The sequence below is a fragment of the Rattus norvegicus genome, chromosome 11 (genome assembly GCF_021556685.1).
Source record: "Rattus norvegicus strain SHRSP/BbbUtx chromosome 11, alternate assembly SHRSP_T2T, whole genome shotgun sequence".
In the NCBI taxonomy this organism is placed as follows: Eukaryota; Metazoa; Chordata; class Mammalia; order Rodentia; family Muridae; genus Rattus; species Rattus norvegicus.
The window spans coordinates 78,504,177-78,531,349 of NC_141544.1; the positions used below are offsets into that span (position 1 = coordinate 78,504,177).

Sequence of the window (27,173 nt, forward strand, 5' to 3'; positions counted from 1 at the left end):
ATGGTGGCTCACAACCACCTGTAATGGGATCCAATGCCCTCTTCTGGTGTGTCTGAAGAGTAACTGTACACTCACATGCATAAATAAATAAATATTTTTTTAAAAAGTTCAAAAATAATCACCAATTACTATAGAGTTCAAGTCAAAACAATTTGAAAACTCTGACGAAAAGCGACCTGGAAAGAGTAGTTCTATGTGGATACTACAAATCCAAGAGAAAAACCATTGCAGTCAGAGTTGGATGAAAAATCACACTAATACCCTGCTACCATAAAGAGCATGCTAAGAGTTATCGGTGGGGAAAAAAAATCATTAACTGCCGCTTCACACTGCTGACTGATTTTAACATCAAAGGTCTCTAAGAAAAATGAGAATCAAAAACATACTCAGATAATTAAGACAAAAAAACAACTGCAATGATGATTAGGAAAATGGAAGAGTGATCCACACCTGAGCATGGATGATAAACAAGAGATATGCTTTTGAAAGAGCTAATGTGCCATAGTTACACTTATATTCATTACATAATAATCATAATGGTAGCCATCTTCAAATGCAAAGGACATTCCAGAATGAAAGCTACAATGGGATACAGCCATGTGTGTAAGAGAGATGAAATGAGAAAGACAAAATTCACTTCAGGAATGTAAGCCTGCTAATGTCAGTCACTATCAAATGTGTTTAACATGCAGGAATATTTTTTTTAAACTTGGATGTGAGCTACCTAGATGTTATTTCTTCATAGTCTGTACTACAAACTCCATTTCACTTAGACAGGAAGCTTTATTTTTAATATTTCAGCCTTAGATGCTAGATTAGAATGCAACCAGAAAGAGATAGTAAAACAGGAAAGCTCAGAACTAATGGTGACTACAAATACATAAAGATATGATAGAAAGAAACAATAATAACTTAAGTAACTGTGTTAACTCAAGAGAACAGTAACCTGAAAGGTGAAAGGGAGAATCTAAAAATGTTATAACTAAGAGAAACACAAGATGAACAAAATCATCACAGTCTTAGCTTTCTGTTATCTTATACTAATATATTCTTAGCAGTCCAAAAACTGCACCACAGAAACCAGCCTACTGTGTAGCTACAATTGCTCATAGATCATTGTCCACTGATATTTTACCCAGGAACCTGCTACATAAGAACTGACTGCTACAATTGCAATCTGTGTTCTTCAGGATTGAGGTTTTCTCTCTGTCCTCTTTCTGAGTCTCTACCTTCTGGTGCTCAGTTCCTTTAATAATAAGGAAAACGAGAGTCCAAAGCTGAAGTACTTCTGACCTCCTATCAAGTTTCCCACTCCAGGTTGAGGTACGCCTGGCTCCCTTTCTCCATTTGGATCAGGACTCTGTTGCTGGCCACTTTGCCGGTTCCACTCTGGTTCCTAGCAAATGCCAGGCTCACCTGGAGAGCAAGTGAAAAGAAAGGCTCACATCAGAAAAATAAACCCAGGTTATCAAACTCTGCAGAGAAGAGCACCTGAGGCATCTGAGCAACCGTCCAGGAAAGGTGGAGATCAGTGCAGATGGGAGGGAAGAGGGTGAAGCTTACTGCAGTTTATCACACTAAGTTTCCAGAGGGGACACGAAAGCCAAGAAAGGGGGAAAACTAAGCCAACTTCATTCAATGTTACAACTTTCAGAGAAGTGCCATCTAATGTTTAGAAGCAGGAAGCAATTCTATCTAGATATTTTAATATGAGGTTGGGCAACACAGTGTCTCAGCACCGCAGAAAATAGTATAAAGATGCCGGGCCTGAACATCTCAGAGAGCAGACCAGTCTCGCACCAAAGGTTAGGGGAGTCACTACGCTTGACCATACTCAGAAGCTAAGTAGCTGCCTAATTCCAAAATCTAGATTCTACCCAAATTCACCTCCAGTTTGAATGGCAAGAGAGTATCTGGGTAATGATGTCCAAACAAGAGGCATTTTAAGCACCCTTATTTGAGACACTCTACTAGTTTGAGTAGACAAAATGGTAGTGAGGTTCACTAAAGCTCAATTCTTTAGCTATGGGGTAAAAAAAAAAAAAAAAATCAAACTTGGCCCTGGGATTTATTATTTAACCATCTAGTTTCCTCTGTGCCACATACTACCAGTGTCTTTCTGAAAGAGAAATGGTAAACCCCTATCCAAAATGAGCTACTCCCATCTCCAGAAAGCAGGCAGGCACACATACACCACCTTACATTTAGTGCTCTCCCCTAGCCACAAGCTTTCCAGAACGTGCCTATTTATTTGAAGCCATAGTAGAGCAAGTATGTCTCCCTGACATACACAAATCTCTTACTGCTTTAGAGGTGACAGGCGCTACCCAGTACTCACACAGAGAAAGAATACTATGCTGTGCGTCACAAGCACAAGGAAAAGTGGATACAACAAGCACAACACTAGCCTCCTTACCTCTCAGGCTTAGAGAGTTAAGGCAAAAATTTATAAAGTGATCACTTGAGAGGAATCATTTTTCAGTCTTTGATCCCAAGGGTAGAATCTAGAAATTTAGATAAAAGCAAATCAGAGCTTAAAGATGTTCACCTAAATTCTAACCAATTATGAGTCACAAAATGATTCAGGACTTTCTGTGTCAGCCAGGAAAGGGAACTGTATATGAACAAAGAATACTGCTTTTAAAAAGTACAGAAGAATGGAAAAACAGGGAGATTTGTTTCTCAAGGTTTATCATTTTAAGCCTATTTTGTTAGTGTACTAGTAGGTCTCTATAATCATCTAATAAAAACTGCCGAACTGACAGTATAACTAGTACTGTTCAACTATACTCATTCCCAGAGACTTTAACAAAATGGCTCTCTTCCCTACCTCCCTTTCCACAAACCATTTCAAATGATAAACTGCAGTAAACGCCTCTTTGGGTCCCTCTGATTCTCTTGGCAGGTTGCTTAGGGGCTCAGGCTCTGTTCTCTGCAGTGTTGGTTGTCTGGATTTCCTTTTTTCTGAGAAAAATCTCTCTTTCCTTGCTCTCAGTATAAACATGATTTTTCAACTGTCTGGTGATTCTGGACTTAAGTGGAGACCAGAATTATAATACAAGAGGCAGCAAGCAAAACAGAGTCTTAATTCAAATAAACACAGGGATTGGCAAAGGTCAAACTGGAGGAGAGAAACTGATGGGACAGGGAAGTACTCTACCTTTTCTGGATTTCTTCCTTCTCCTCTAGAAGAAATTCACCACTGTAATAAAGATGTAAAATAAAAAGAAAGATGGAGCAGAAAGAGAAAAAATATGAAGACAAAGCATTAAGACTCAAGAGTCATATGCAATGGCCTAGCCAATAAGGAGCCTGGGACATGGACTGCCACTATAAAATGCCTCAGTCTCGAGTAGACATTAACCTTACTATTGGCATTTATTTCTCCCATCTTGTGATCTACTTGTGAATTAACCAAACTTTATAGCTGTAGGATATCTCTAAAAGGTCTGAGCCCTTCTTTGGTGAGAACTTATAGGTTATAGGTATTTGTCAATAATTCAGATATTAAAGGAATTTCTACACATACCAAGGATGTGTAGCTACTGAACAATCAAAATAGTAGCAAAAGTTTAATTTATTCAGTAATTAAAGTAGTATTTTTAGATTGTAGACACTCAAAGACTGTGAGCTTGACAACTGACCCCTTATACTGTAAAATTTATTCAGTCATAAGGTGGTAAGTCTCTGTACAGTACACTATTAGAAGGTCAAACGTAAAGCAAAAAGTTTTCACGGCAAAGTTTCATTGTCAGATCTTTTGGTGTAGGAGGAGGCTAAGTTAAGACCTGGTCTGATTGCTAAGTTTCTGGCAGTCTATGTTATGTATACCTCTTGAGAGACACAAGTAGTGTTGTCTCTTGTCTCTGTCTCTCTCAAAACTTTACATAGCTTGCATAGGCTCCTGTTATGTAGACTCACTGCTAAAATTCAAGTAAGATACAAATTCTGTGAGTATGGACTGGAACTTACACAGTAACAAACTTATACAAGCAGTTTACAAGGTAGTTACCACCAATACCACTCTAAACAAATACGTCTTCATACAGAGTAAAATAAGTAACTGAGAAAGTTTTCTAGAACAAACAAAATGAGAATATCCGCACCTGCAGTGTACAATTTTCTTTTCGTTTGAGGAACTCCACAAACCTGGCCACTACTCCTGGTGTGTTGATGACTTCATCAATAGGAGGATTAGGTTCTGTTTCCCCATAAAATAAAAATAAGAGATCTCAATATAATGACTTTATAGATCAAAGTTAGTCACAATACCCCTCTCTTCATTCCCGGGCCATCTCTCATTAAAATCTATCCCCCAAAAAAGGTCAAAATTGAGTCTGGTCACTTTAAAAGTAGTGTGGCTTGAAAGACATCATAAAAATATAAGCTTTAATCCTGAGAATAAAGGAAGGGAATAACTCTTTGGTTACTTTTTGCAGTACAAGGGAAATCTCTCATGTGTGCACCCTCAGAACTGGACCTTGTATGTTAAGCAACTAATTCTTATCACTGAAACATATCGCCAGATCCCAAGAATTCTTTTTTTTTATTTATTTATTTATTATATATAAGTACACTGTAGCTGTCTTCAGATACACCAGAAGAGGGCATCAGATCTCTTTACAGATGGTTGTGAGCCACCATGTGGTTGCTGGGAATTGAACTCATGACCTCTGGAAGAGCAGTCGGGTGCTCTTAACCGCTGAGCCATCTCTCCAGCCCCCAAGAATTCTTAAAATTAATGCCTCTACTATTGTTATTCTCAACCTTTCTAATGCTGTGCTCCTTTAATACAGTTTCTCATGCTGTGATAAACCCTAACCAAAAAATTATTTCATTGCTGCTTCATAAAACTGAAGTTTGCTACTGTCATAACTCGTAATGCAAATATCTGATATGTAATTCCTGTGAAAGAGGATCATTTCGATCTACAGGTTGAAAAACTTCGCTGTTTTAAGAAACTCATAAAGAGGGCTGGGGATTTAGCTCAGTGGTAGAGCGCTTACCTAGGAAGCGCAAGGCCCTGGGTTCGGTCCCCAGCTCCGAAAAAAAAGAACCAAAAAAAAAAAAAAAGAAACTCAGAAAGCAGGGGAAATCCAACAGTCAACTATCATCAGTATTCTGATATACTTTACTCTGGTAAAGGTTTCAGTTTCTGCCTAGAGAATCTGGATTACAAGATTCTCAATGCACTTACAACAAGAAAGTGCCAGCAAGAATTCATTATCACTTTGATTTATGACAATGAGTATAAGTTGTCATTTAATAAATAATTCTTTTTTTTTTTCCAGAGCTGGGGACCGAACCCAGTGCCTTGCGCTTCCAAGGCAAGCGCTCTACCACTGAGCTAAATCCCCAACCCATTAATAAATAATTCTTAGGTGAACAGACAGAAAATATCAGATAATCAGACCAATAACTTCAGATTTTTATGTGTATGTAGTAATGCCAGAAAAATACAGTTAGAACAATACTACCAGGGAAATCTTCGGCCAGCCTTATTGTAAAACAGTGCAAACCAGGCGTGGTGACCCACACGAATAATCCCAACACTCCAAAAGTGGAGGTGGATGTGGAGTTTAGATGATTCTCAGGGCGAGTTACAGGACGGCTGTAACTACACTGAGACTCTGGTTTTGTTCTGACTAAAAACTTAAACAGTTTAATGCTGGTTTGGAAGCATGACCTTTGCTTGGTTCAACATTTTTATCAATCACTCATACATAACAAACTTGGTAACACTGAAGATATATTAGTTAATATTCTGAATTACAGAAACATTGTATAAAAAATGAAGAATAGAATAAAAGCAACCTTTTAGAAGATTGGTTGTCAGTACAGAAAATACACCCCAGGCTTTGTGTGCATCGCAGGCAAGCAGTCTACATTAAGTTACTTCTATGGCCACAGCAGCTGACTGTTTTTATTTATACTTTAAGATATGTTACCCAGGTCAGCTGAGATTCCCACCTTAACCTCCTAGAGTGGTAGACAATTTCACAACCATCTTAACAAATACATATTTTTTGTACATATTTTAAATTTACTTATTTGTTTCTGTTTGTCTCTCTGTGTGGACCCATGTGACATGGCACACGTGTGGTGGTCAGAGAACACCCTACAGGAGTTGGTTCACACCATGAGGGTTCCAGAGACCAAACTCAGGCCATCAATCTTGGAGCCCAAAGTCTTTTATCAGCCTGATGGCCTGCCCACTGTAGTTGTTTAAAGGCTTTTTAAAAATTCTATTGTGTTTATTGTCCTGATTAAACTGTCAACTAGACAGAACCTAGAATTATCTGGTAAGAGAGTTCAACTGAAACATTGCCTACATCAGATTTACCTACTGGAGAGTGTCTTGACTGTTAATTGATATATGAGGACCCTGCCCACATTACATGCAGCACTTTTCTCTAGGAGGATGATCCTGAACAGTCTGAGAAAGCAAGCTGAACCTAAGACTGACTGCTAGCCAGTAAGAGGATTCCTCATAGCACACCTGCTACACATTTTAAAAACGATTTATTTATTATGAGTACACTGTAGCTGTCTTCAGACAAACCACAAGAGGGCCTCAGATCCCATTATAGATGGTTGTGAGCTATCATGTGGTCGCTGGGATTTGAACTCAGGACCTCTGGAAGAGCAGTCAGTGCTCTTAACCACTGAGCCATCTTTCCAGCCCCAGCCCCAACCCCCCCCCCTTTTTTTGCTATGAATTGTGTTCTTTGGCATGAAATAGCAAAACAGGCCTGCCTTCCATTCCTCCCTTTACTTCCTTCTACAATAGACTGTAGGCTGCAGTGACTTGGTCCCCATAAGTACTGCACACATGATCACCTGGTCCCAAGTTAATGACTATTTGAAAGGATTAGAAGGTATGCCCTTGCTAAAGAAAGTATAGTGTATCACTGAGGACAGGCTTCAGAATCATGAGGTTTAAAACACAGCATGAGCCCTCTTCCTCTCATTGGTTTGAGATGTGAGCTCTCAGCTGCTGCTCTAGTCTCCTAGTGCACACCCCTCCCTCCCTCACCATGAATTCTAACCATCTGAACCTGTAAGACCCAAACAAACAATTCCTTTCAAGTCTTAGCACAGCAATAAAAAAGTAACTAAACCAAATAAGCCCTTTGTCCCTAAGTTGCTTTTGACCAAAAACCTAAATCATTCAAAACTGTAGTTTAAGAAAAGTTTTTTTGCTAAAAAAGTCAGATGCATAACTATGCCATAACCACTACTGCTCTCTTAAACTGACATTGAAATGGACAGTCTTCTCAGGACAAGAAAGCAAATCTCTTGCCATCAGTTTCAGTAATAAACACATCTAGAGTAAACATTCTGGCTATTGCATTTTAAGAAGGAAGCTGACAAGGGGTTGGGGATTTAGCTCAGTGGTAGAGCGCTTGCCTAGGAAGCGCAAGGCCCTGGGTTCGGTCCCCAGCTCCGGAAAAAAAAAAAACAAAAAAAAAAAAAAAAAAAAAAAAGAAGGAAGCTGACAAACTAGAATACACGTAGGAAAGCAATGGTCATAAAATGGAAAAGCCATGCTAAAAACGGACACGATACAGAATTTTACCAAACTGTCATACTAAATACCACTTTTTTGTTTTGTTTAAGATGTATTTACTTACTTACTTACCTAACTTAAATGCACTGGGGTTTGCCTGTGTGTGTGTCTGTGTAAGCCAGATCCCCTGGAACTGGAGCTACAGAGAGTTGTGAGCTGCCATGTGGGTGCTGAGAACTGAACCCAGGTCCTCTAGAAGAACAGTCAGTGCTCTTAACTGCTGAGCCACTTCTCCAGCCTTAAATACCACTTCTTATATGTGTGTTAAATTATGATGGTCAATTTTTAATGCAGTTATCACCTCTAGCTATAAATACTTTTAATAATATGATTTTAAACAACCATAATTTAATAGTATGGTTCATTATTTATTATCAAGACTTTAATACTGCTCAGAATTATTTTTACCTGCCCAGAGTAACAAGTACATACACCAATTCATTCTAATTATACAAGAAGGATTTTTCCTATTCCATAATAAATCTACACTTAACTTTCAGTGGTAAAATGCTAACATTAAAATCAATAATTACTATTCAAGTAATTTTTTATAGAGAGCAGAGCTTTTCGATTTCAGTCACCATAAGCTATTATTACTTACTATGAGGTCTTTTACATAACAATCTCAAATCAAAGTAATTTTCCCTTCTGGTAAGATCCCATAAATAAGAACGGAAGTATTTCTACTTATAAAACACATTCCAAAAGAAACCACAGAGGAACCCTGTAGAAAAGAGATTATGGACAAGGAATAGATTACACAAAGATAAAATGTACTCAAGACTTACCTTTTGAAAGTAGTTTCCTAAATTTCTGTGTTGCAGAAAGCTGCTGTTCTGGGCTATTGGAGAATATCATCTCAGTCATGTCAGAGGTAATGACTCCCCCCTGGACCATAGACAAAGAGCAAATACAACACAACATTAACCTTAGTTCAGGAAAGAAAGACAACATAAAATGCCAACAAATTAATAACACATTTTTCAAAAGTTATACAAGTAAATAAAAATCTTGAAACCCACAACTGCATAGCATGATATGGTCGGACTCTCTATTACTAAGAACTCTGTGATAGCTGGGCAGGGGTGCTGCAGGTCTTTAGTCCCAGAGCTAGGGAAGCAGAGGCAGGCAATCTCTGAGTTCAAGGCTGGCCTGGTCTACAGAGTGAGTTCCAGGACAGCCAGGGCTACACGGAGAAACCCTGTCTCAAAAAATAAAAAAACATTTTAAAAGAAAGAAAGGGAGGGGGATGGAGGGAGAGGGAAGGGGAGAGAAAGGGGATGGAGAGGGGGAGGGGAGGGGAGGGAAGGGGAGGGGAGGGAAGGGGAGGGGAGGGAAACAAAGAAAGGTAGGTGCTGGCAGTAAGAAAGCCATTTAAGCCATAATGCTGTAAGCAGATGTGTTAGCACTATCCACCTAGCTCAGAAAACATATGGCTATTATTGCTATCAAAACTAACTATAAAAAAAATTTAAAAGTGGAACTGGAGAGATGGCTCAGCAGTTAAGAGTACTGGCTGCTCTTCCTGAGGGCCCAGACTCAAGTCCCAGCACCCACAGGACAGCTCACAACAGCCTCCAGTTCCGGGGGACTACCACTCCTCTTCTAGACTCCCTGGGCGTCATGAACCCAAGTAGTGCATAGACATAAAACAGACAAAACACTCACATGCATAAAATACAAATATTTAAAGTTTCTTTTCATGACCTCTAAATCTAAAGCAACTGCTCCATATATCTGTTACATTAGTCATTTCTATTCTATTCCTTTTTTATTTATGAGACCAGATATCATACATCTCAGACTGGCCTCAAACTCTCTATGTAGCCAAGGGCAACCTTGAACTTCTGATCTTGCTACCAATTCCTGAGCACTAAACTTATAGGCATGGCCACCAGGCCCAATTTATGTCGAACTGGGGGCTGAAACCCAAGGCTTTGCAGGGAAAGCATTCTGCTACCTGAGACATCCCACAGCCCTAGCCATTCGGTCACATACCAAACTCCTATTATTACTGGGTATTTTTCCTAGTTATTTGTTAATATCTGAGCTTCCAGATTTCTGTAATCTTTTTTTTTTAATTTTTATTTTTTAAATTTATTCCGAGACACAGGGTCTCATGCAACCCAAGCTGGCCAAGGGTGGCCTTGAACTTTTTTTTTTCTCGGAGCTGAGGATCGAACCCAGGGCCTTGCGATTGCTAGGCAAGTGCACTACCACTGAGCTAAATCCCCAACCCCTGTAATCTTCTTGAAACCCAATAACACTAATTTTTGTGTTTATTTTCCCAACAGATATATAGTGACATAAAATTGTACATATTAATAGGGTAGCATTAATATTAAGTATTTCTATGTACATTAATCACCACTACTGATGGCAGTCATGCAAGAAATGTACAACTAACACTCAGTAAAGGAGGTGGTAGTGATCTTGCAGAAACCAGACTCTAACCACTGCAAATTCAAAAATTAAGTCCTTAAAGACTGATTCCTGAGTAAACTAGTGTTTAAGGGACCACTACATGTCTTCATATATGAAAAATATGTACACCTATGTGTACATGATAGTGTCATATATGGTAAACAACTGTCTTTTTCTACCTTTTTATATATCCTCACTTTCAGATTTATATCATGGTATTTAAGTTACAAGACATCAAGAAGAAGAGTGATCATTACACAAAGATGTTTGCATCCTCTTCTAGGGAGAAGGTTGGTTACATAAAAGCTATACCATTTTAGATGAAGGCATGACGTCTTTATCTTTATTTGAAGCTCCATGTAGTTTAAAAAAATGTATGTATGCCTAATAAATAAGGAATAGATTCTGATAGCTAATTTTATGTGTCAACCAGAATATCTAGACTAATATTAAATGTTACTCTTAAGTACTTTAGATGTGATTAACATTTAAATCAGGACATCTGAATAGAACAGATTATGATTGCTTTTCCTAACGTGGAGTGAACTTAGCTATAAGCCTTTCAGACTGAGATTTCCAGAAAGAGAGAATCCAGTCTCAGACTATAACAATGCTTCTTGAGTTTACAGCTTGCTGACCTGCCCTCCAAACTACTTGGTCGCTAGCTCCCATCATAAAAGTCCCTCTCTTCTTCCCCCTCTCCCTCCCTTTCCCAGCCCCATTCCATGGTTCTTTCTCCAAGAACACCACGTTCTGAAGAGATGGCTAAGCAGTTAAGAGGATATACTGCTCTTGCAGAAAGACCCATTTTGCTAGAACTCACGTTGGGCCACTCACAAGTATCTGTAACTCCCATTCCAGGGGATCTAATGCTCACTTCTGGCCTCCTCAGGTACAAGTATGTACCAGAGAGACATCTTTTAAAAACAACACTACTGCAGTAGTTGTTGGAAACACTACTTTAATAGTTGGAAAGACAGACAGCCCGTCTGTGTGTCTGTCTGTCTTTCGGTGTCATTCTTATTGACCTTGAACTCACTCTGTAGACCTAGCTTGCTTTGAACTCAGAGATCTGCCTGCCTGCCCCTCCGGAGTGCTGGGATTAAAGGTATGCACCAGAGAAACAGATCTTCTAAAGGCCTAAGAAAGGTTTATTGCAAACGGATTAAAATGTTAGCCACAATTTCTATCTTTGAGGAAAACCCAATCCCTCTTGGCCTAGGCAAGCTGTAACATTCCCCACAGAAGCCTTACCAATCCCTTAATACATTCTCATCAAATTAATGTTTGAGACCATTTGTGGAGCTGGGATGCAGCTCACTGACCAAGTTCTTCTAGTATATACAAGTTCCTAAGTTAATCAATAAGACACAAAATTGTTCCAATTGTTTTCTAAAAAAATCTGGGATGGGTATACTTCTCAGTCAGAGTTAAGTGCTATGAGCACTCTGAAATACTTCCTTAGTTATAGCTACCTTATATATAATCTACCTCAAGTTCAGCACTCACCTATATGTATACACTTTTATATTCTTACCCATTTATACTTAGTTTAACATTAACCTCCTATTATTAAAATAGTCCAAACTGTGCTCTACATTGAGTATGTTTTGTTTTGTAGTATGAATATGGCTTGAATTTATTTTGAGACATATGTATAACTTTGGACCCATTTTCTTTTCATCTCTCAATTTTAACGGTTTCGGTGTTGTATGCTCAGAATGGTACATTAGTGAGCCTATGTCTGTTACTTGTGATTTATTTTGGAGTTCTCTCAGTTCATTTTTATTAAACAGATGTAATTGGTCAGTGTGTCATCACTTCATCTTGGGTACCAATCTCAAGCTAAAGTGCATCACCGACACTTAAGCTCCACTCTGTTCAGAGTCCATTCACCTCAGAGGTAAGTTTCTTTCTTTTGGGAAGAAGTAGGGTGGGGGTAGAGGATTGAGACAGGGTTTTTCTGTATAACCCCAACTGTCCTGAACTCAATTTGTAGATCAGGCTGGTCTCAAACTCAGAGATCTGCCTGCCTCTGCATCCCAAGTGCTGGGGGGTTAAAGGGATGCACCACCACCACACTCTAAATTTCTATCCAAGTAAGTTTCAAGAACATGGCCCCTTAACTATTATTGTATCTTTTTTTAATATTTTTTATTATTGTCTCTTAAGTTCAGGCCTTATCTGCTCCAAAATTTATCAGAATATAAAACTTAAATGCCATTTTTACCACGGAAAGCACAGTTTTAAAGCAACGCTATAAAAAAAAAAGCTCAGTTCCAGTGAGGTGCCAGTCATAGATTAAAAAAACATAAACGCGGGGCTGGAGAGATGGCTCAGCAGTTAAGAGCACTGACTGCTCTTCCAGAGGTCATGAGTTCAATTCCCAGCAACCACATGGTGGCTCACAACCATCTGTAATGAGATCTGGTGCCCTCTTCTGGCCTGCAGTCACATATGCAGGCAGAATGCTATACGTAAAATAAATAAATAAGTATTTAAAAAAAAAAACATAAACGCACCATTACCAACTGAAAGGCCAACCTCAACAGTCTACACAGATGTAATCCTAACCATGCGATCATGGCACCGGCAACGCCGTGGAGAGAATAAAACAGTCAGTGGCTTTGGGGGAGATAAACAGACGAGTTCCAAGACAGTAAAACTATGTAAGATCCTAGTAAAAGAGGACCCAAAAATAAATCTCAGGACCCAGGGGGGAAGGTATGTTAACAGCGGCTCACTAACTAACGTACCACTCTGATGATTGGGCTGAGGAAGGGAGACGCTGTACACGTAGAGAGTCAGGGTACTACAGGGAAAGCTTGTGGTTTTGTTTTGGTTTGGATTTTGCTTTTCATTTTTTACTGTTTTGCTGTGAAGCTAAATATTCTAAAAATTTCACCCTATCTATTAAAACTTTCAGAAGCAATAATACCCTGTCAAATCTTAACGGAATCTTTTTATATAAACTGGAGAGCTGTGTAATGACATAAAACATAACAGTGTATCACATGCCACCATTTGTATAGAAAAAGGGGGAAATACTTGTTTTCTTTCGCACACAGAAGTTCTCATAAAGAATAATAATGAGTGAATATTAATGACTACTAGGAGAAGAAAATATTTGGTGATTGAAATAGCAAATACAGGGCTGTTTTTAAAAAAAGCTATATGCAGAGTTGGGGTGTGGCTCAGTGGCAATGCTGTTTGTCTAGCCTGAAAAAGGCTGAGTTAAATCCCCACTACCACAAAGATGTATGCATGTGATTTTTTTAAACTATATGAACAGTTCAAAATAGGGGCCTGAAAAGATGATTCAGCAGTTAAGGGCACTTGCCATTCTTGCAGAGGACCTGAGTTCAATCTCATCATCAACATGGCAGCTCACAGCCACCTATAACTCTCAATCTAAGGAGTTCACACCTTCCTCCAGCCTCCAGGGGCATCAGGCACACACACATCAATACACATGCAAGCAAAACACTCACACAGGTAAAATAAAAAACCTATCTTTACAATGTATAGACTGTCCATGCAGTGATGGTGCAAGCCTTTAATCCTAGCACTTGGGAGGCAGAGGCAGATGGATCTCTGTGAGTTCGAGCCCAGTCTGGTTCAGAGTAAGTTAGTTCTTGGACAGTCAGAGTTTCACAAAGAAACCCTGTCTCAGAAGAACAGAAATAAGAAAAAAGAAAAAGAAAAAAAGAAAAGAAAAAACACATATACTAATTGCTCATTATAAAAGGATTTTTAATGACATTTTCATAAATGCATAGCATATTTAATATAATTAAAATTACTTAATTATGATGCACAGACACTCAACAGATCTGATCCATTTCTGCATAATTTCTGTATCTTTTATGCAACCCCCAAGAAAGTTGTAACAAAACTATCTGATACAGAATCCAGTTTTTCAAATGTATGTTGGTTCTATGATGACAACTCTGGGGAGGGTGCCCATGCCACAGTTGCATGTGGTGGTCAAGACAAGGGAGTCAGTTCTCACGCTCCACCACCACATGAGTCAGAGAGTGAACTCAGGCCTTTCGCACTGAACCCTCTCACCTTTCTGTGCTTCCTATGATGTACTTTCTGTACAGCATACGCCCTTCACTGTATACATTATAAAGTACAACGAGATGTTTCAACACGTGTGCTTTATAGTTTTGTTTTGTTTTAAAACAGTATCTATGAGGTCAACGAGGGCCCGGAACTATCCTCTTTCCTCAGATTCCCCAGTACTAGGATTACAGACATCACCATGCCCAATTAACTTAACCTTTTTTTTTTTAAAGATATTTATTTATTTTATGTATGTGAGTACACTGTCACTGTCTTCAGACACAGCAGAAGAGGGCATCAGATTCTATTAGAGATGGTTGAGGACCACCATGAGGTTACTGGGATTTGAACGCAGGACTTCTGGAAGAGCAGACAGAGCTCTTAACTGCTGAGCCATCTCTCCAGCCCTAACTTACCCTTTCTATTAAACTAAAAAAGGAAAAATCCCAACATCTCATCACAACACCACCAAAGAGTTCTTTTTACCATCATACTTACTGGTGCCATCTCCATGTTATTTATCTGGGCCTCATGAAAGCCACCATCAGACATAACTTCTTCTTCTGTTTCTTCTTCTGCTGTAGCAACATTTCTTCTCTTGAATAACTGAAAAGTATAAGAATGTTAGTCACATAATTTTAACACAAAGGAATTCAACACCTTTTTAGTTCTAAAGCTTTGTTTGTGCTGCCTTTAGTGTGTTTCCTAGTGAGAAAGACTTTAGAATTCTTTCTCTACAACCTTACAGTTGAATCAATTAACTACCACACTATCTATGCCAGTTCTCAAGAGAAACCTGATACTGCATGAAATAAATGTGGTGGTGGTGATGATGACGACGACGACGACGACAACAACAACCCACAGGGATGAGAACAACTTTGGGCATGTTGAAGCCATCTCTTTCAACACCTGTTTCAGGCAGAAGGCAGTCTTAACATTTCTTCAGGAAAAAATGACAAAGACGCTATCAAACGCTATCAAAATGATCGGACACTTCATCTTAACAGTCTTCAAGGACAGTGTATAGAGGGCTCTAGAGCTGTCAATCTCCAGGAGTCAATGACAGCAAAGGATGACTATATGAACAGTGTCTTTTAAAGCCTCATTAATTTTCCGAGGCAATACTTTATATTGTCTATGTCTTCAAAGCCTACTACTAAGCTTGCACCACTCGTCACAATCTGAACTAGCTAAAAATTAACTGTAACAAGTGGCCACCATATTGGACAATCAGCTCAAAAGTTTAGGAATGCGGAGCGATAAAAGCAGTGTCAGACGCAGCTAGACCCTGAAACTCTACAGAACACACTTTCAAAATTACTGGTTCAGGTGATGTCAACCACCTATGCAACTCTGGATAAGGACTAGGACAAGGAATTTATAAAATGCTTAGAATGGAGCTGGGCCCTCGGGAGAGAGAAGCATATCAATCTTTGTGAGTTCAAGGCTAGCCTGGCCAGCCAGAGCTACACAAGGAGACTACCTCCACAAAAATGCTTAGAATGGTACCTGGTACAGCAAATATTCAAGAGTTAACTATTATCCACACTTCAAAATATTAATTGGTTCAGTTCACTAATTTAGAACTGTGTAGTCATTTACAACAAAAAATTAACATGCTAATTTTCCTTGTATAGTCAATAAAATTTTGCAAACTAAAAAAAAATATGACCTTTCTATAAGACACAGAAAAGTGACAGAGTGAGGCTTTTCCATGCCTGTAACCTCAAAAATAAAACCCTGTTGTGGTGGGTGTAGTGGCACGCACTTTAATCCCAGCATTCAGGACAGAGGAAGGCAGGACTGCTCTATGTAGACAATTCTAGTCCAGTCAGGGCTACATAAGCAACGTAGCCAGTGCTTACAAAAAAAGAAATGAAAGAAAGAAAAGAGGAAGGGGAGGTTATGGTAAGGGAGGGAAATATGTAAATTACAAGGAAAGAAGACACAAGCTAGCAAAGCTTTACACACACTCAGAAATTAAGTACAGCAGGAGAGTTTAAAAGGAAGAAAAGAGCAATCAAGATCATCTATAAAGTTTGCTGTCTGATTTCAAAGAATTGTTTAATTAAGCCTACCACAATGAATAATTTAAAAAAAAAACAACATTTATCATTATAGACTTCAGAATTGGGAGAAATATATAAAAAGAAAATAATATACAAAGAAGCAACAGTAGCATTTGAAAACCAGTATGAAGGAAAACAGTTTCCATATTCTAAGAGACTCTGCTTGAGGGGCTGAGGTAGAAAGACTGACAAGAGTTCCACAGTCTACACAGTGACTACCAGACCGGTCAGAACTATCAGGCAAGACCCACGTCTCCTTTTCAAAAGTCTACTCTACAACTAACTGCAGCAAAAGGATGAAGTTAATGCTTCTAGAAAAGTGGTCCTCACATGTGAGTCTCCACCCCTTTGCGGGTCAAAGGACCCTTTCACAGGGGTCACCTAAGTCCATCAGGAAATACAAATATTTACAACATGATTCATAACAGTAGCAAAATTGCAGTTACAAAGTAGCAACAAAAGAATTATACAGTTGGGTTCACCACAACAGGAGGAATTGTATTAAAGGGTGGCAACATTAAGATAGTTGAGAGCCACTTTTCTAGAAAACACATGAGATTAACCACTGCTCTAGAAAACACATAAAATTAAGGAGAAAGGATAATTATAAGAAAAGGTAAGAAATTCCCAGTAAAGAAGTTTCAGTACAACAACTACACAGCAAGTCCACAGGATAAGCAATATTATCTGACCCAAGAGAAAAAAATTATACTGGGGAAGGAATATCAATACCCCCCCCCAATACTTAAGCCAAAAAATTATCTGAAAAGTTTACAAATATAAAGTTAAACTAAAAACCAACCTAACTATAGAAGGGAATGATTAAATGTTAGACTAAATGTTAAAACACTGACTGCTCTTCCAGAGGTCCTGGGTTCAATTCTGAGCACCTACCTAGTGGTTCACGACCACCTCTACTTCTAGTTCCAGGGGATCTAAACGAGCTTCTACTGTCTTCCTCAGGTACCAGGCATGTACCAAGCACAGACATACATAGAGACAAAACACATACATAAAATGCAGAAGTAAAATATTTTTTAAAGGGGTGGAGATGGCTCAGTAGTTAAGAGCATTTGTTGTTCTTACAGAGGACCAGCCATCCCAAGTTCATAGTCCCACATGGTGGCTCACAGTTCCTCTTCTGGCCTCCATGGGCACTTTCATGCACATAGTGCACATACATGCATGCAGAGAAAACCCATATGCATAATGTATAAATAAATCTTTAAAAAAAAAAAGAATAAAAACTCCAGAAAAAAAAAAGTAGCTCCTCAATTCCATGATGGATACTGCATACACACAGGAATACAACTGTACTACTAGAAACAAATGGGAAGACTGGAACATCAGTAGACATTTTAAACTCACCAATATGGAGGAATTACTCTCAGAAATTTAACATCCACAAGATTTAAAATCATCTTACCTAGGAAACTGCCCATTTATTTTCAAGTTCTTTAATACTACTGGGCTCTCCTACTGTGTATGCCAGTCGCTCACAAAGTAGGACTGTAAAAAGAAAATGTAACTGCCCAGACAATCATGGTTGGTTGGTAGGTAGGTAGGTAGGTAGGTAGGTAGGTAGGTATGACTACCACATACAGAACCAATTACCAGAACTCACTCATAAGCCAAGCCAACTGATGGGAACACCAACAGTCCAGTTTTTTTTCAACCTGTTATTCCAGAAGATACTTCTTGTAACTAAAACTGTCAAACAAGCCTTTCATTCTGTATCAATCTGGTTTTTTTTTTTTTTTTTTGAACTTTAGCAGCAATATCCTATGACCAAATCACATCAAGTCAGCAAGAATCTGTAATTCAGTAAATAATAGGTTTTTCTGTACAGGAAAATGTTTGGTTCAACTGTCTGAGAACTAGACAGAGATCATTTACACACTGTACCTATACAATAATGTTAATTTCTACTCTACTGGAAGGATGGTGCTTTTCCAGATAAGTGACAGAGCAGCTAGGGGGACCAACAGTGCCAAATGAATTCCTGTTTTCCTGACCCTCCTATCTTACAAGTCAAGCATGAAGTACTAAATAGTTTAACAGTTTATCCATACAAAACAGAATTTATGAAGTGACAAAGTTAAGATTTCTTGTGGGGGGAGTCTTTGGCTGGCCTAGAACATCCTCTCTCAAGACCAAACTGGCCACCAACCTAAAAATATATTCTTGCCCCTGCTTCCCAAGTACTGGGATTAAAGGTATACCACCATACTCAGCTCAAAGCTGAGACTGTATCTTAAAAAGATTTATTTATTTTTATGTCTATGAGTACTCTATCTGCATCTACACCTGCATGCCAGAAAAGGGCACCAGATCCCATTATGGATAGCTGTGAGCCATCTTGTGGTAGCTAGAAATTGAGGTAACCACTGAGCCATCACTCCAGCCCTCAAAATTTTAAATAGAACAATATTCCAGAAAATTCAGATTTTTATACAATAAATATGGTAAACTTCCAACTATAACAAATGCTTTTAGTCAAAAGTATGGTCATATTTGTCAATTTATATACTATGGGTGCTAAGCTTCTGCTTTTAGCAGTTAAGTAAATAAGAAAAAAGTTTTAACAGAACTGAAACATGAATAAGCTATCACAAAAAAATAAGTCACTAAGGTGAAAAACTTTTTGACACTGACACAAGGTTGCAAAGAAAAAAATCTTTACCTACTGAACCAATTGCTACCCCAAGCTTTGTTTAAGACAGTCTGCAACCTGGGTTGTCCTCAAACCAGCATCAATATCAATGTTCTTGCCTCAGCTTCCCAAGGACTTCAAACTGCAGATGTGAGCTGCCGCACCTGCTTTTCCCTGAGCATTTACAAGTGAGACTGAGTCCTCTTCCTTCCAGTACATTTTCATAAAATATAGTAATAATTAAAGGCATCCATGAGCTGGCTTAGTGGCACTTACTACCACCTGGGACCCACATGGCAGACAGAGAATCAACTCCCACAAGTTGTCCTCTAGCTGCTCCACACCCTCGGCTCCAACATGTCTACTCTTACCCTACCACACACACATCATGCACACACATTAAATAAATGTAATATTAGTAATAATAATTCTATTACTATTATTCTAAAAGCATTATCCAAAATATACTTTTGGATAGCATATACTGAGAAAAGAAAAGGTGTATTCCCTGAAGTTATACTTCAAAACATTAGGTATTAGAACTGTACAAAGAGAGACACAAAGAAGCCATAGCACACTGATGACAGTCACTCAGGTTAAGGTACGGGTTTATTAGGTTCATAAGCCCTCAAACTTTGTTTAACTTCAAACTTCTCAAACATCTGTCATCCGAGACTTCAGTGACACATGCAAATCAGAAGCACACTGCACTTTGAGAGAGGTGACCGACCTGTTCTTCCCTTTTCTGCTTCCGTAACTGCAGTCCTTCTTCCTCCCTCCTCCTGCGCATCTCATCAGGATTCAGAGATTTGTTCTTGTAACTTTTCAGGCGAAAGTTCTCTTTTCCTGGCGTGGACATGATTTCTAGAGGAAAAGAGAGGAAACAGATGAATTTTAAGAGTTTTATTATTCAATGAGCTCAGCTTTTAACATACATACATATATACATACATACATACATATTTTACACACACACACACACACACACACACACACACACACACACAAAAAAAACAGGCTCACCAAAAAGGTTATTTTCAAATTTTATTCACGTGTTTGTTAGGAGGAAGGATACCAGCGCACTGTATGGCGGTCAATCAGCCTAGCCGATGGAACTTGTATTGCCAGTCTTAGTGACAAGTGTCTTACCTCACAGTTCCACTTTATTGCTAATAGTTTTATTAAAATATTCAACTTAACAGTTCTTACTATATTAATGGGTATCTACAACCATTACCAGATTGAACCTGAGTATTTTTATCACCTTAGAAAGAAACCTGATTCATTTAGCTATCTTATTTATTGTAGACATTTTATAGAAACAGAATCATGTGACATGAAATCTTGACAGGTTTCATTTAGCCAAATGCTTTTTTTTTTTTAATATGTATGAGTATACTTTAGCTGTCTTCTGACACCCTAGAAGTGCCGATATGAGGTGAGTCCAGTATGATTTGGTCATGATGGCAGACCTCTCAGAAATGAGATTAATTCCTCTATAAAACACACAACCAGCTTGCATGGCAGCGTAGACCTTTATTCCCAGCACTCGATGATAGATTTCTGAGTTGAGGCCAGCCAGGTCTACATACTGAGGTGCAGGAAAGCCAGGGCTACAGAAACCCTATCTCAAAAAGATGGTGAACAGGATTTAGTTGTCTCTTCTGTCAAGTGAAAAGACAACCATCTATGAACCTCGACACAACCTCTTGCCAAAGACTAAATGTGCCAGAACCCTGGCCTTGTACTTTCTAGCCTCCCAGAACCATGAGAAATGAAATTCTGTTGCTTGTGAAGCATATAGCTGCCTGACAGTACTATTGCTGATAACTAGTTTGTCACACACACACACACACACACACACACACACACACACACACACAGAGTTTAGTTTTATGCCTTTCAATTCTATTCAATTACTCTTTGAATTATCAATGCCTATGTAAGCTTTAGAGCAAGGAAGTATATGCATTCCTTTATGTTCTCTTAAAAGACTGCCTTGGCCATTACATATGTCTTGTACGTCCACATCCATTTTCAGAACCAGTCTGTCAAGTTGTATAAATCAGCTCAGATTCTAACAGAACTGGAATGAATGTACTGATCAACTTGGATAGTACTGCCACCACGACAAGCTAAACATTCCAGTCTACTAACCAAGTTAATTCTATTTGCAGTTGTGATTTTTCTAACAGTAATTTTTTAAATCGTTATTCCAGTGTGTATGTATGTGCACCATGTACATGCCTGGTGTCCCTGAGGACACCAGAAAAGGTGGTTGGATGCCCTGGAACTCGTTACAGACAACTGTGAGCCACTGTGTAAGTGCTGGGAAACAAACCCAGGTCTTCTGCAAGAACAAGTGTTCTGCACTGCTGAGCCATCTCTCCAGCTCCCTATATAATATTTATACATCATTCTGAGTACAACTTTTAGTTTCTTTTCCTAAGCATGTTCCCAAGTATTTTTCATTTTTTTGTCCTAGTGAATCAAATTTTAATTTTATTTTATGTTAACTATCATTTGTCTATAGAAATATAACTTATTCTTCTGGGGTTTTGTTTGCTGGTCTGTTTTTGAGATGGTGTTTGAGGTAGCCCACATTGGCCTCAAACTCCACCTCCCAAGGACTGAGACTCTAAGCATGGACCACCACACCCAATTTCAAATGATTCTTATATATTAACCTATTTTGTTAACAGTGGATATACAAAATAATTTCCTGCAGCGCTCACTTTATTTACACTTACTAATCTTGGTATCTTTTGTCTTAGTTTTTCTAGTTAAAGTTCTCAATACGAAGCTGAACATAAATAGGAAACAGACATTCAAGGAAGGCAGCCATTAAGAATATTACCCTAGAAAGTATTTCTTTAAAAGATTTTTTAAACTTATATGTATGTGTGTTATTGTGTACGTTATGGTACTTGGGTGCCCACAAAGGCCAGACAAAGCATCAAAACTCCAAGAGCTAGAGTTACAAGTGTTTTTTGAGTACAGGAAACTAGATTAAGGTCCTGTGATCATGCAGGAAGTGCTCTTATGTTTTTAGTGTGAGCTTAGCCTTTAACGCCCAACCATCTCTCCAGCGCAGGAAGTGCTCTTAACCACTAAACCACCTGCTTTCCATGGCTGTGCCCTCCTGTGTTGAGAAAACTCCTTTCTATTCCTACATGAGGGTTTCTACTGCTGAAGGAATTTGGTTTTGTCAAGTGACTTTTCTATGTCTACAAAGATGTACTTTTTGTTTTTATTTTACTAATAATATATTACACTAACATGTTTTAGACTTTAAACCCATCTTGACTATGATTATGATAAGTCTTTTTTACTGTTGGATTCTATTTGTCCTCTGCTAAGAATTGTGTTCTAGTTATGATACTGACCTGCACTTTTCTTGAGAGTCTTCTTAGTACTAACGTCTGGTCCACTTAAGGAGTGAAGCCAGCAAGTCTAAAAGCTCTTCTCTAACTTTTATCTTTCCTCTAAGCCTTTACTGTGATATTTTTATAATCCTTTTACTATAAGGTAGCTAGCTAGTAATGTCCCCAACTTTGCTTCAGTTTTGTATACAGCAACCCTCCCCTTTCCTACGGTTTTGCTTTCCCAAGTTTCAGACATCATAATCAACCACAATCTAAACCTAGGAAATTCCAGAAATAAGTAATTCGTAAGTTTTACACTGCTCGTCATTCCACTGTTGTTGAATCTCACACCATCTCACTCAAAATTTGTCAGGTGAGTAAACCATTGCACTGTCCAGTGTATGCATGCTATACCCACTACCTATTTCTTAGCAACTAAACATTTTGGCCATCGTATCGACTGTTGGTACACTGAGATGCTTCTATGTGCAGTATTACTCAGTTTCAGATACCTATTGAGGGAAAAAGAATGTCTCCCCAAAAGGCAAGGACTGATACTGGACTTGATTTACAGTTTGCTTCCTCACTGACCTACTACCAAATTGTTCTGTCCTCTACTGAAAGTATACTACTGAAGTATCCCCACTCTTAGGAATTTTTCAGTTATCCTTTCATTTACCTGTCTGTCCGTCTGTCTGTCCGTCTGTCTCACACACACACACACCCCTACCTCTTTACTATAGGCCCTACTATAGAGGCCTTATCTTGGGGGAATATGGCTAGGGAGATGACTGGGTGGTTAAGAGTACAGACTACTCTCACAGAGGATCCCAGAACCCATGTCAGGTGGATCACAGCCGCGGGTAACTCCAACTCCAGGGTATCTGATACCTCTGGCCAACACTGTAGGCATCTACATTTGTACACAGACAGAGACTCAAGCCCTGCCCCAAAAGAGGTTTGACATAGTAGCATAAGCTTGTGATTCCAGAACTTGCGAGGCAAGAAGATCAAGATTTCAAGGTCACCCTCAGCTACAAAGCAAGTTCAATACCAGTCTGCTATGCAAAAGAGCCTGTTCCAAAACAAAATTTTTTCCAATTAAAATTATAAAAATCTAAAAATAATTTCACAAAAATTAAGATACTTAGTAATTCTTTTTTCCTAAAGAAAAAAAGTTGGCTTTAGTTGAGGAGAAACCCCTTAAAAATCCTAAAGACAAAAAAGTCAGAACTTGCCTGCGGGCAGTAATAAAGGTTGTACAATGTGTACACTTAAAAAACATTAAGCCAAGTCTGGTGGCACACACCTTTAATCCCAGCACTGCAGAGGAAGGCAGATCTCTGACTAGCTTGGTCTACAGAGTGAGTTTCACTACAGCCTGGACTATACAGAGAAACTCTGTCTCAGAAAACAAACAAAAAGCATACCTATGATGCCTTTACCACTGCTTTGATCAACGCTGATTTTGTCATAGAAGATGCTTTTTTGCCTCAATTCATTTAATAAAGCTCTACTCTCTGCCAATCTATACCCAAACTCACTGACTAAAGATGTTACTTTTATTATATTCAAACATTATATCATCCCATCATGCCAAGTCAGCCTATCCCTCCTGTAAACCTGAAGCATATTCTAAATGGGCTAAACATTTAATAGCTACAATACCATTAATGGGACACCACAAACTACATTTTTTCTTTTATTGATGCATACTGATGTTTTATCTGCATATATGTCTGTATATCAACCATGTGCCTGCTTGGTGCTCACAAAGAGGGCACTGAATCCCTGGGACTGCAGTTACAGTCATGAGGCATCATGTGGGTGCTGGGAATTCAATCCTCATGTTCTGCAAGAACAGCCAGTGCTCTTAATTGCTGAGCCGTCTCTCTAGCCTCCAAATGCAAACACTCTTAACTACATTATAAGAAAGGACATACCATCTTATTAGAAAATTTGTGACTTTAACATGGAAAACTAAAACTATAAGAAAACATTACTACAAAATCAGAAAGATCTGAGTTACATATAAATCCTAAGAAGCATGAGGTATATATAAACTTCTAAAGAGTTGTAGGTTCCTAATAATCCTGAGAATATTCGAAGTTTCTTTCAATCCTCTGCTCCCTCAAATGGTTTCACTGGCCCAGCAGAGAACTACGAAGGGGAACACCTGCAAGTGCAGGACAAAGAGATGATTAATACTACCCACCAATCAGGAAGCTTCACAAGACCTCCCAGGTACCTCTGAAGACAGAGAAACTAAACACTAGGCTGCCAGTTCAAAGTCAATGAAATAGCCAGACTGCTTCACCTGTTCTCTGAATATAGTCAAGCAACCCTCCTAACTCCCTCAGATGCTGAGTAAAAAACCTGAACTAGGAAGTCTGAGACTGCTCCAGTGCAAGTTGATCAACAAGCCACACCCACAAAGCTTCGAATTTGGTGTTTGGCACTACACTCTAAAGTGAAAAGATGGGAAGTCTCAGTAGAGAAAACACAAGGGTGGAAACATAGGAGAAATAAAGGAACAAAAGAAAACACTAGCACACACATACAAACTATAATCAATATTCAGTAAGGGACTGGAGAGTTTGCTGAGTGGTTAGGAGCACTTGCTGCTCTTTCAGAGGACCTGACTTTGGCTCCCCACACCCATGTCAGACAGACAGTTCACAACTTCTAACTCCAGCTCCAGGAGCTCCAACACCCTCTTCTGGCCTGAGGGCATTCATACGCATACACACAAAAATTTTTTTAATGTTTAAGATTTAAAAAAAAATAGCAAAGACAATAAAATATTAAGCCACATAAGAGTTCTAAAAATTCACATAAAAAATTACAAAAAGCCAAAATTAAAATATTATGGACAAAGTGATTACCAGCCAGGCAGGGTGATGCAGGCAGATCACCAAGTTCAAAGCCCATCAAGGCTATGGATTTTTTTTTCTCTCTCTCTTTTTTGGAGCTGGGGACCGAACCCAGGGCCTTGCCCAGGGCCTTACGCTTGCTAGGCAAGCACTCTACCACTGAGATAAATCCCCAACCCCAAGGCTATGGATATTTAAGACCATCCTGAGCAACTTAACAAGAGCCTGAATACAAAGAAGTGAATGACTAAATAAGCAAATGCTGAGGACTTGGTACTTGTCGAGCATTCAAGATCCTTTATCCAATCCCAAAGAGCTGAGAGTTAGGGGCTAAGGACAGTACAGAACCAATTTACCAATCTGAGAATAGCCATTTAACGAAATACCAAGAACAAAACTAACAAAAAGAGAATATACATCTTTTTTGAGTTTAAAATCAACAGACCATTAAAATTCAATGTCCTCAACTCTGAATGGTGCTACATGCCTGCAAACTGGGAGGAGCAGGAGAAGGCAAAAATCAATCCCTAGTTTGAGGCCAGTCTAAGCTAAGTAGTGTTTCGACAATAAATCTCACATCCACAGTGAACTTCAGCAAATCAGAAGGCCAACAAGGAGCAGCCAAAAACAAAAGGCACAACTAAAAACAAAACTAAATGGATCAATAATGTGCTCATATTCATCAGCTGTGGGCAAGCCTGCAGGGCACATTCTTTTTTTTTTTTTTTTTTTTTTTTTTTTTTTTTTTTTGGTTCTTTTTTTCGGAGCTGGGGACCGAACCCAGGGCCTTGCGCTTCCTAGGTAAGCGCTCTACCACTGTGCTAAATCCCCAGCCCCGCAGGGCACATTCTTAATTAGTGATTAGTATGGAAGGGACCAGCCCACTGTGGATGGGGTCACCCCTGGGCTGTTTGTCCTGGGTTCTATAAGAAAGCAGGCTGAGCAAGCCTTGAGGAGCAAACCAGTAAGCAGCACCCCTCCACAGCCCTTGCATCATCAGTTCCTGTCTCAGGTTCCAGCCATGCATGAGTTCCTGTCCTTGAATGAGTTGAGATACTAACATGTAAGCTAAATGAACCCTTTCTTGCTTTTGGTCATGGTTGTTTCGTCACTGCAATCAACAGAAACCTCACTAGGACAAATGGCAAGTGCTCTTAACATCTTTGCCATCTCTCCAGTACCAACTGCAGCATTCATACTAAACTAAAGACCTTCTGCTTTTACAGAAAACATGAGTAATTTTAGAGAACAAAGACTTGTATATTTTCCTACAGTACTTCCTCGGCAGATATTAAGACAATGTCATCTTCACATTACACTGTATTATTAGAAGGCTTGATTTTTAAATTTGCTATGTAAGTTAAAAAGAAAAATTCTTCAACTTGAATTTTGGCTTGCTAGGATCAGGACAGACTTTCCAAGCACTTTTGAAAAAGGCTGTCAGCACAATGCTACCATTTTGTACTTAGTATTCACATGAAATAAAATAGTCTCAGCACTGTTGATCATGAAATCAAATTATCAACTCTGAAAAGGGCTGAAAATGTTCTACACCTTACATCAAACATTCAGTCAAGATTTAATACTTCATATAAAAATAAACACACAACTGACTCATACAAATTTGCTTTAGTCTTTAATAAATGGTAAAAGTACATTTATATCAAAGAATTATTTTTAAATAATTTCTGGAGGCTGGAGAGATGGCTCAGTGGTCAAGAGCACTGACTGCTCTTCCAGAGGTCCTGAGTTCAAATTCTAAGCAACTACATGGTGGCCCACAACCCACCGTGATCTGATCTGATGCCCTCTTCTGGTGCATCTGAAGACAGCTACTGTACTCATATACATAAAATAAACACATCTTTAGAAAAAAATAAATAAAATAATTTCTTTGTGACTTATCAGAAAAATGCTTGATCTGCCTTCCTATTCATATCTCCCTACATACTTTGGCTGCATAAAAATTCCTTCGGCAAAAATGGTCTCTAGCAGAGGAAGTTATACATATATGTCTTGATAAATATTTTACAACTGTGAATATTCACAGCTGAACCACATAGGTACTATGATTCCACAATGCTACATACAGGAAAGACGAAAGCAGGGCTCAGGGGTTGGGGATTTAGCTCAGCGGTAGAGCGCTTG

General features: G+C 38.8%; 1 protein-coding gene and 1 long non-coding RNA gene across 5 annotated transcripts in view; one reads left to right on the forward strand and one right to left on the reverse strand.

The window, feature by feature from the left end:
* The window catches only part of Kpna1 (karyopherin subunit alpha 1), a 58,775-nt gene that overhangs the window by 25,288 nt on the left and 6,314 nt on the right, over nucleotides 1-27,173 (reverse strand). For 3 of the 4 annotated variants that reach the window (NM_198726.3, NM_001443858.1, XM_087575819.1), the window contains 4 exon segments: nucleotides 4,107-4,201; nucleotides 8,359-8,458; nucleotides 14,561-14,668; nucleotides 19,518-19,651. In NM_198726.3, coding sequence (NP_942021.2) covers nucleotides 4,107-4,201; nucleotides 8,359-8,458; nucleotides 14,561-14,668; nucleotides 19,518-19,646 — 432 coding nt within the window. In that variant the 5' untranslated portion in view covers nucleotides 19,647-19,651. 4 annotated transcript variants of the gene reach the window in all.
* On the forward strand, nucleotides 10,198-15,930 carry LOC148002619 (uncharacterized). The gene is made up of 3 exons (XR_015633476.1): nucleotides 10,198-10,284; nucleotides 11,791-11,897; nucleotides 14,845-15,930. It is a non-coding gene; the product is annotated as an uncharacterized LOC148002619 (long non-coding RNA).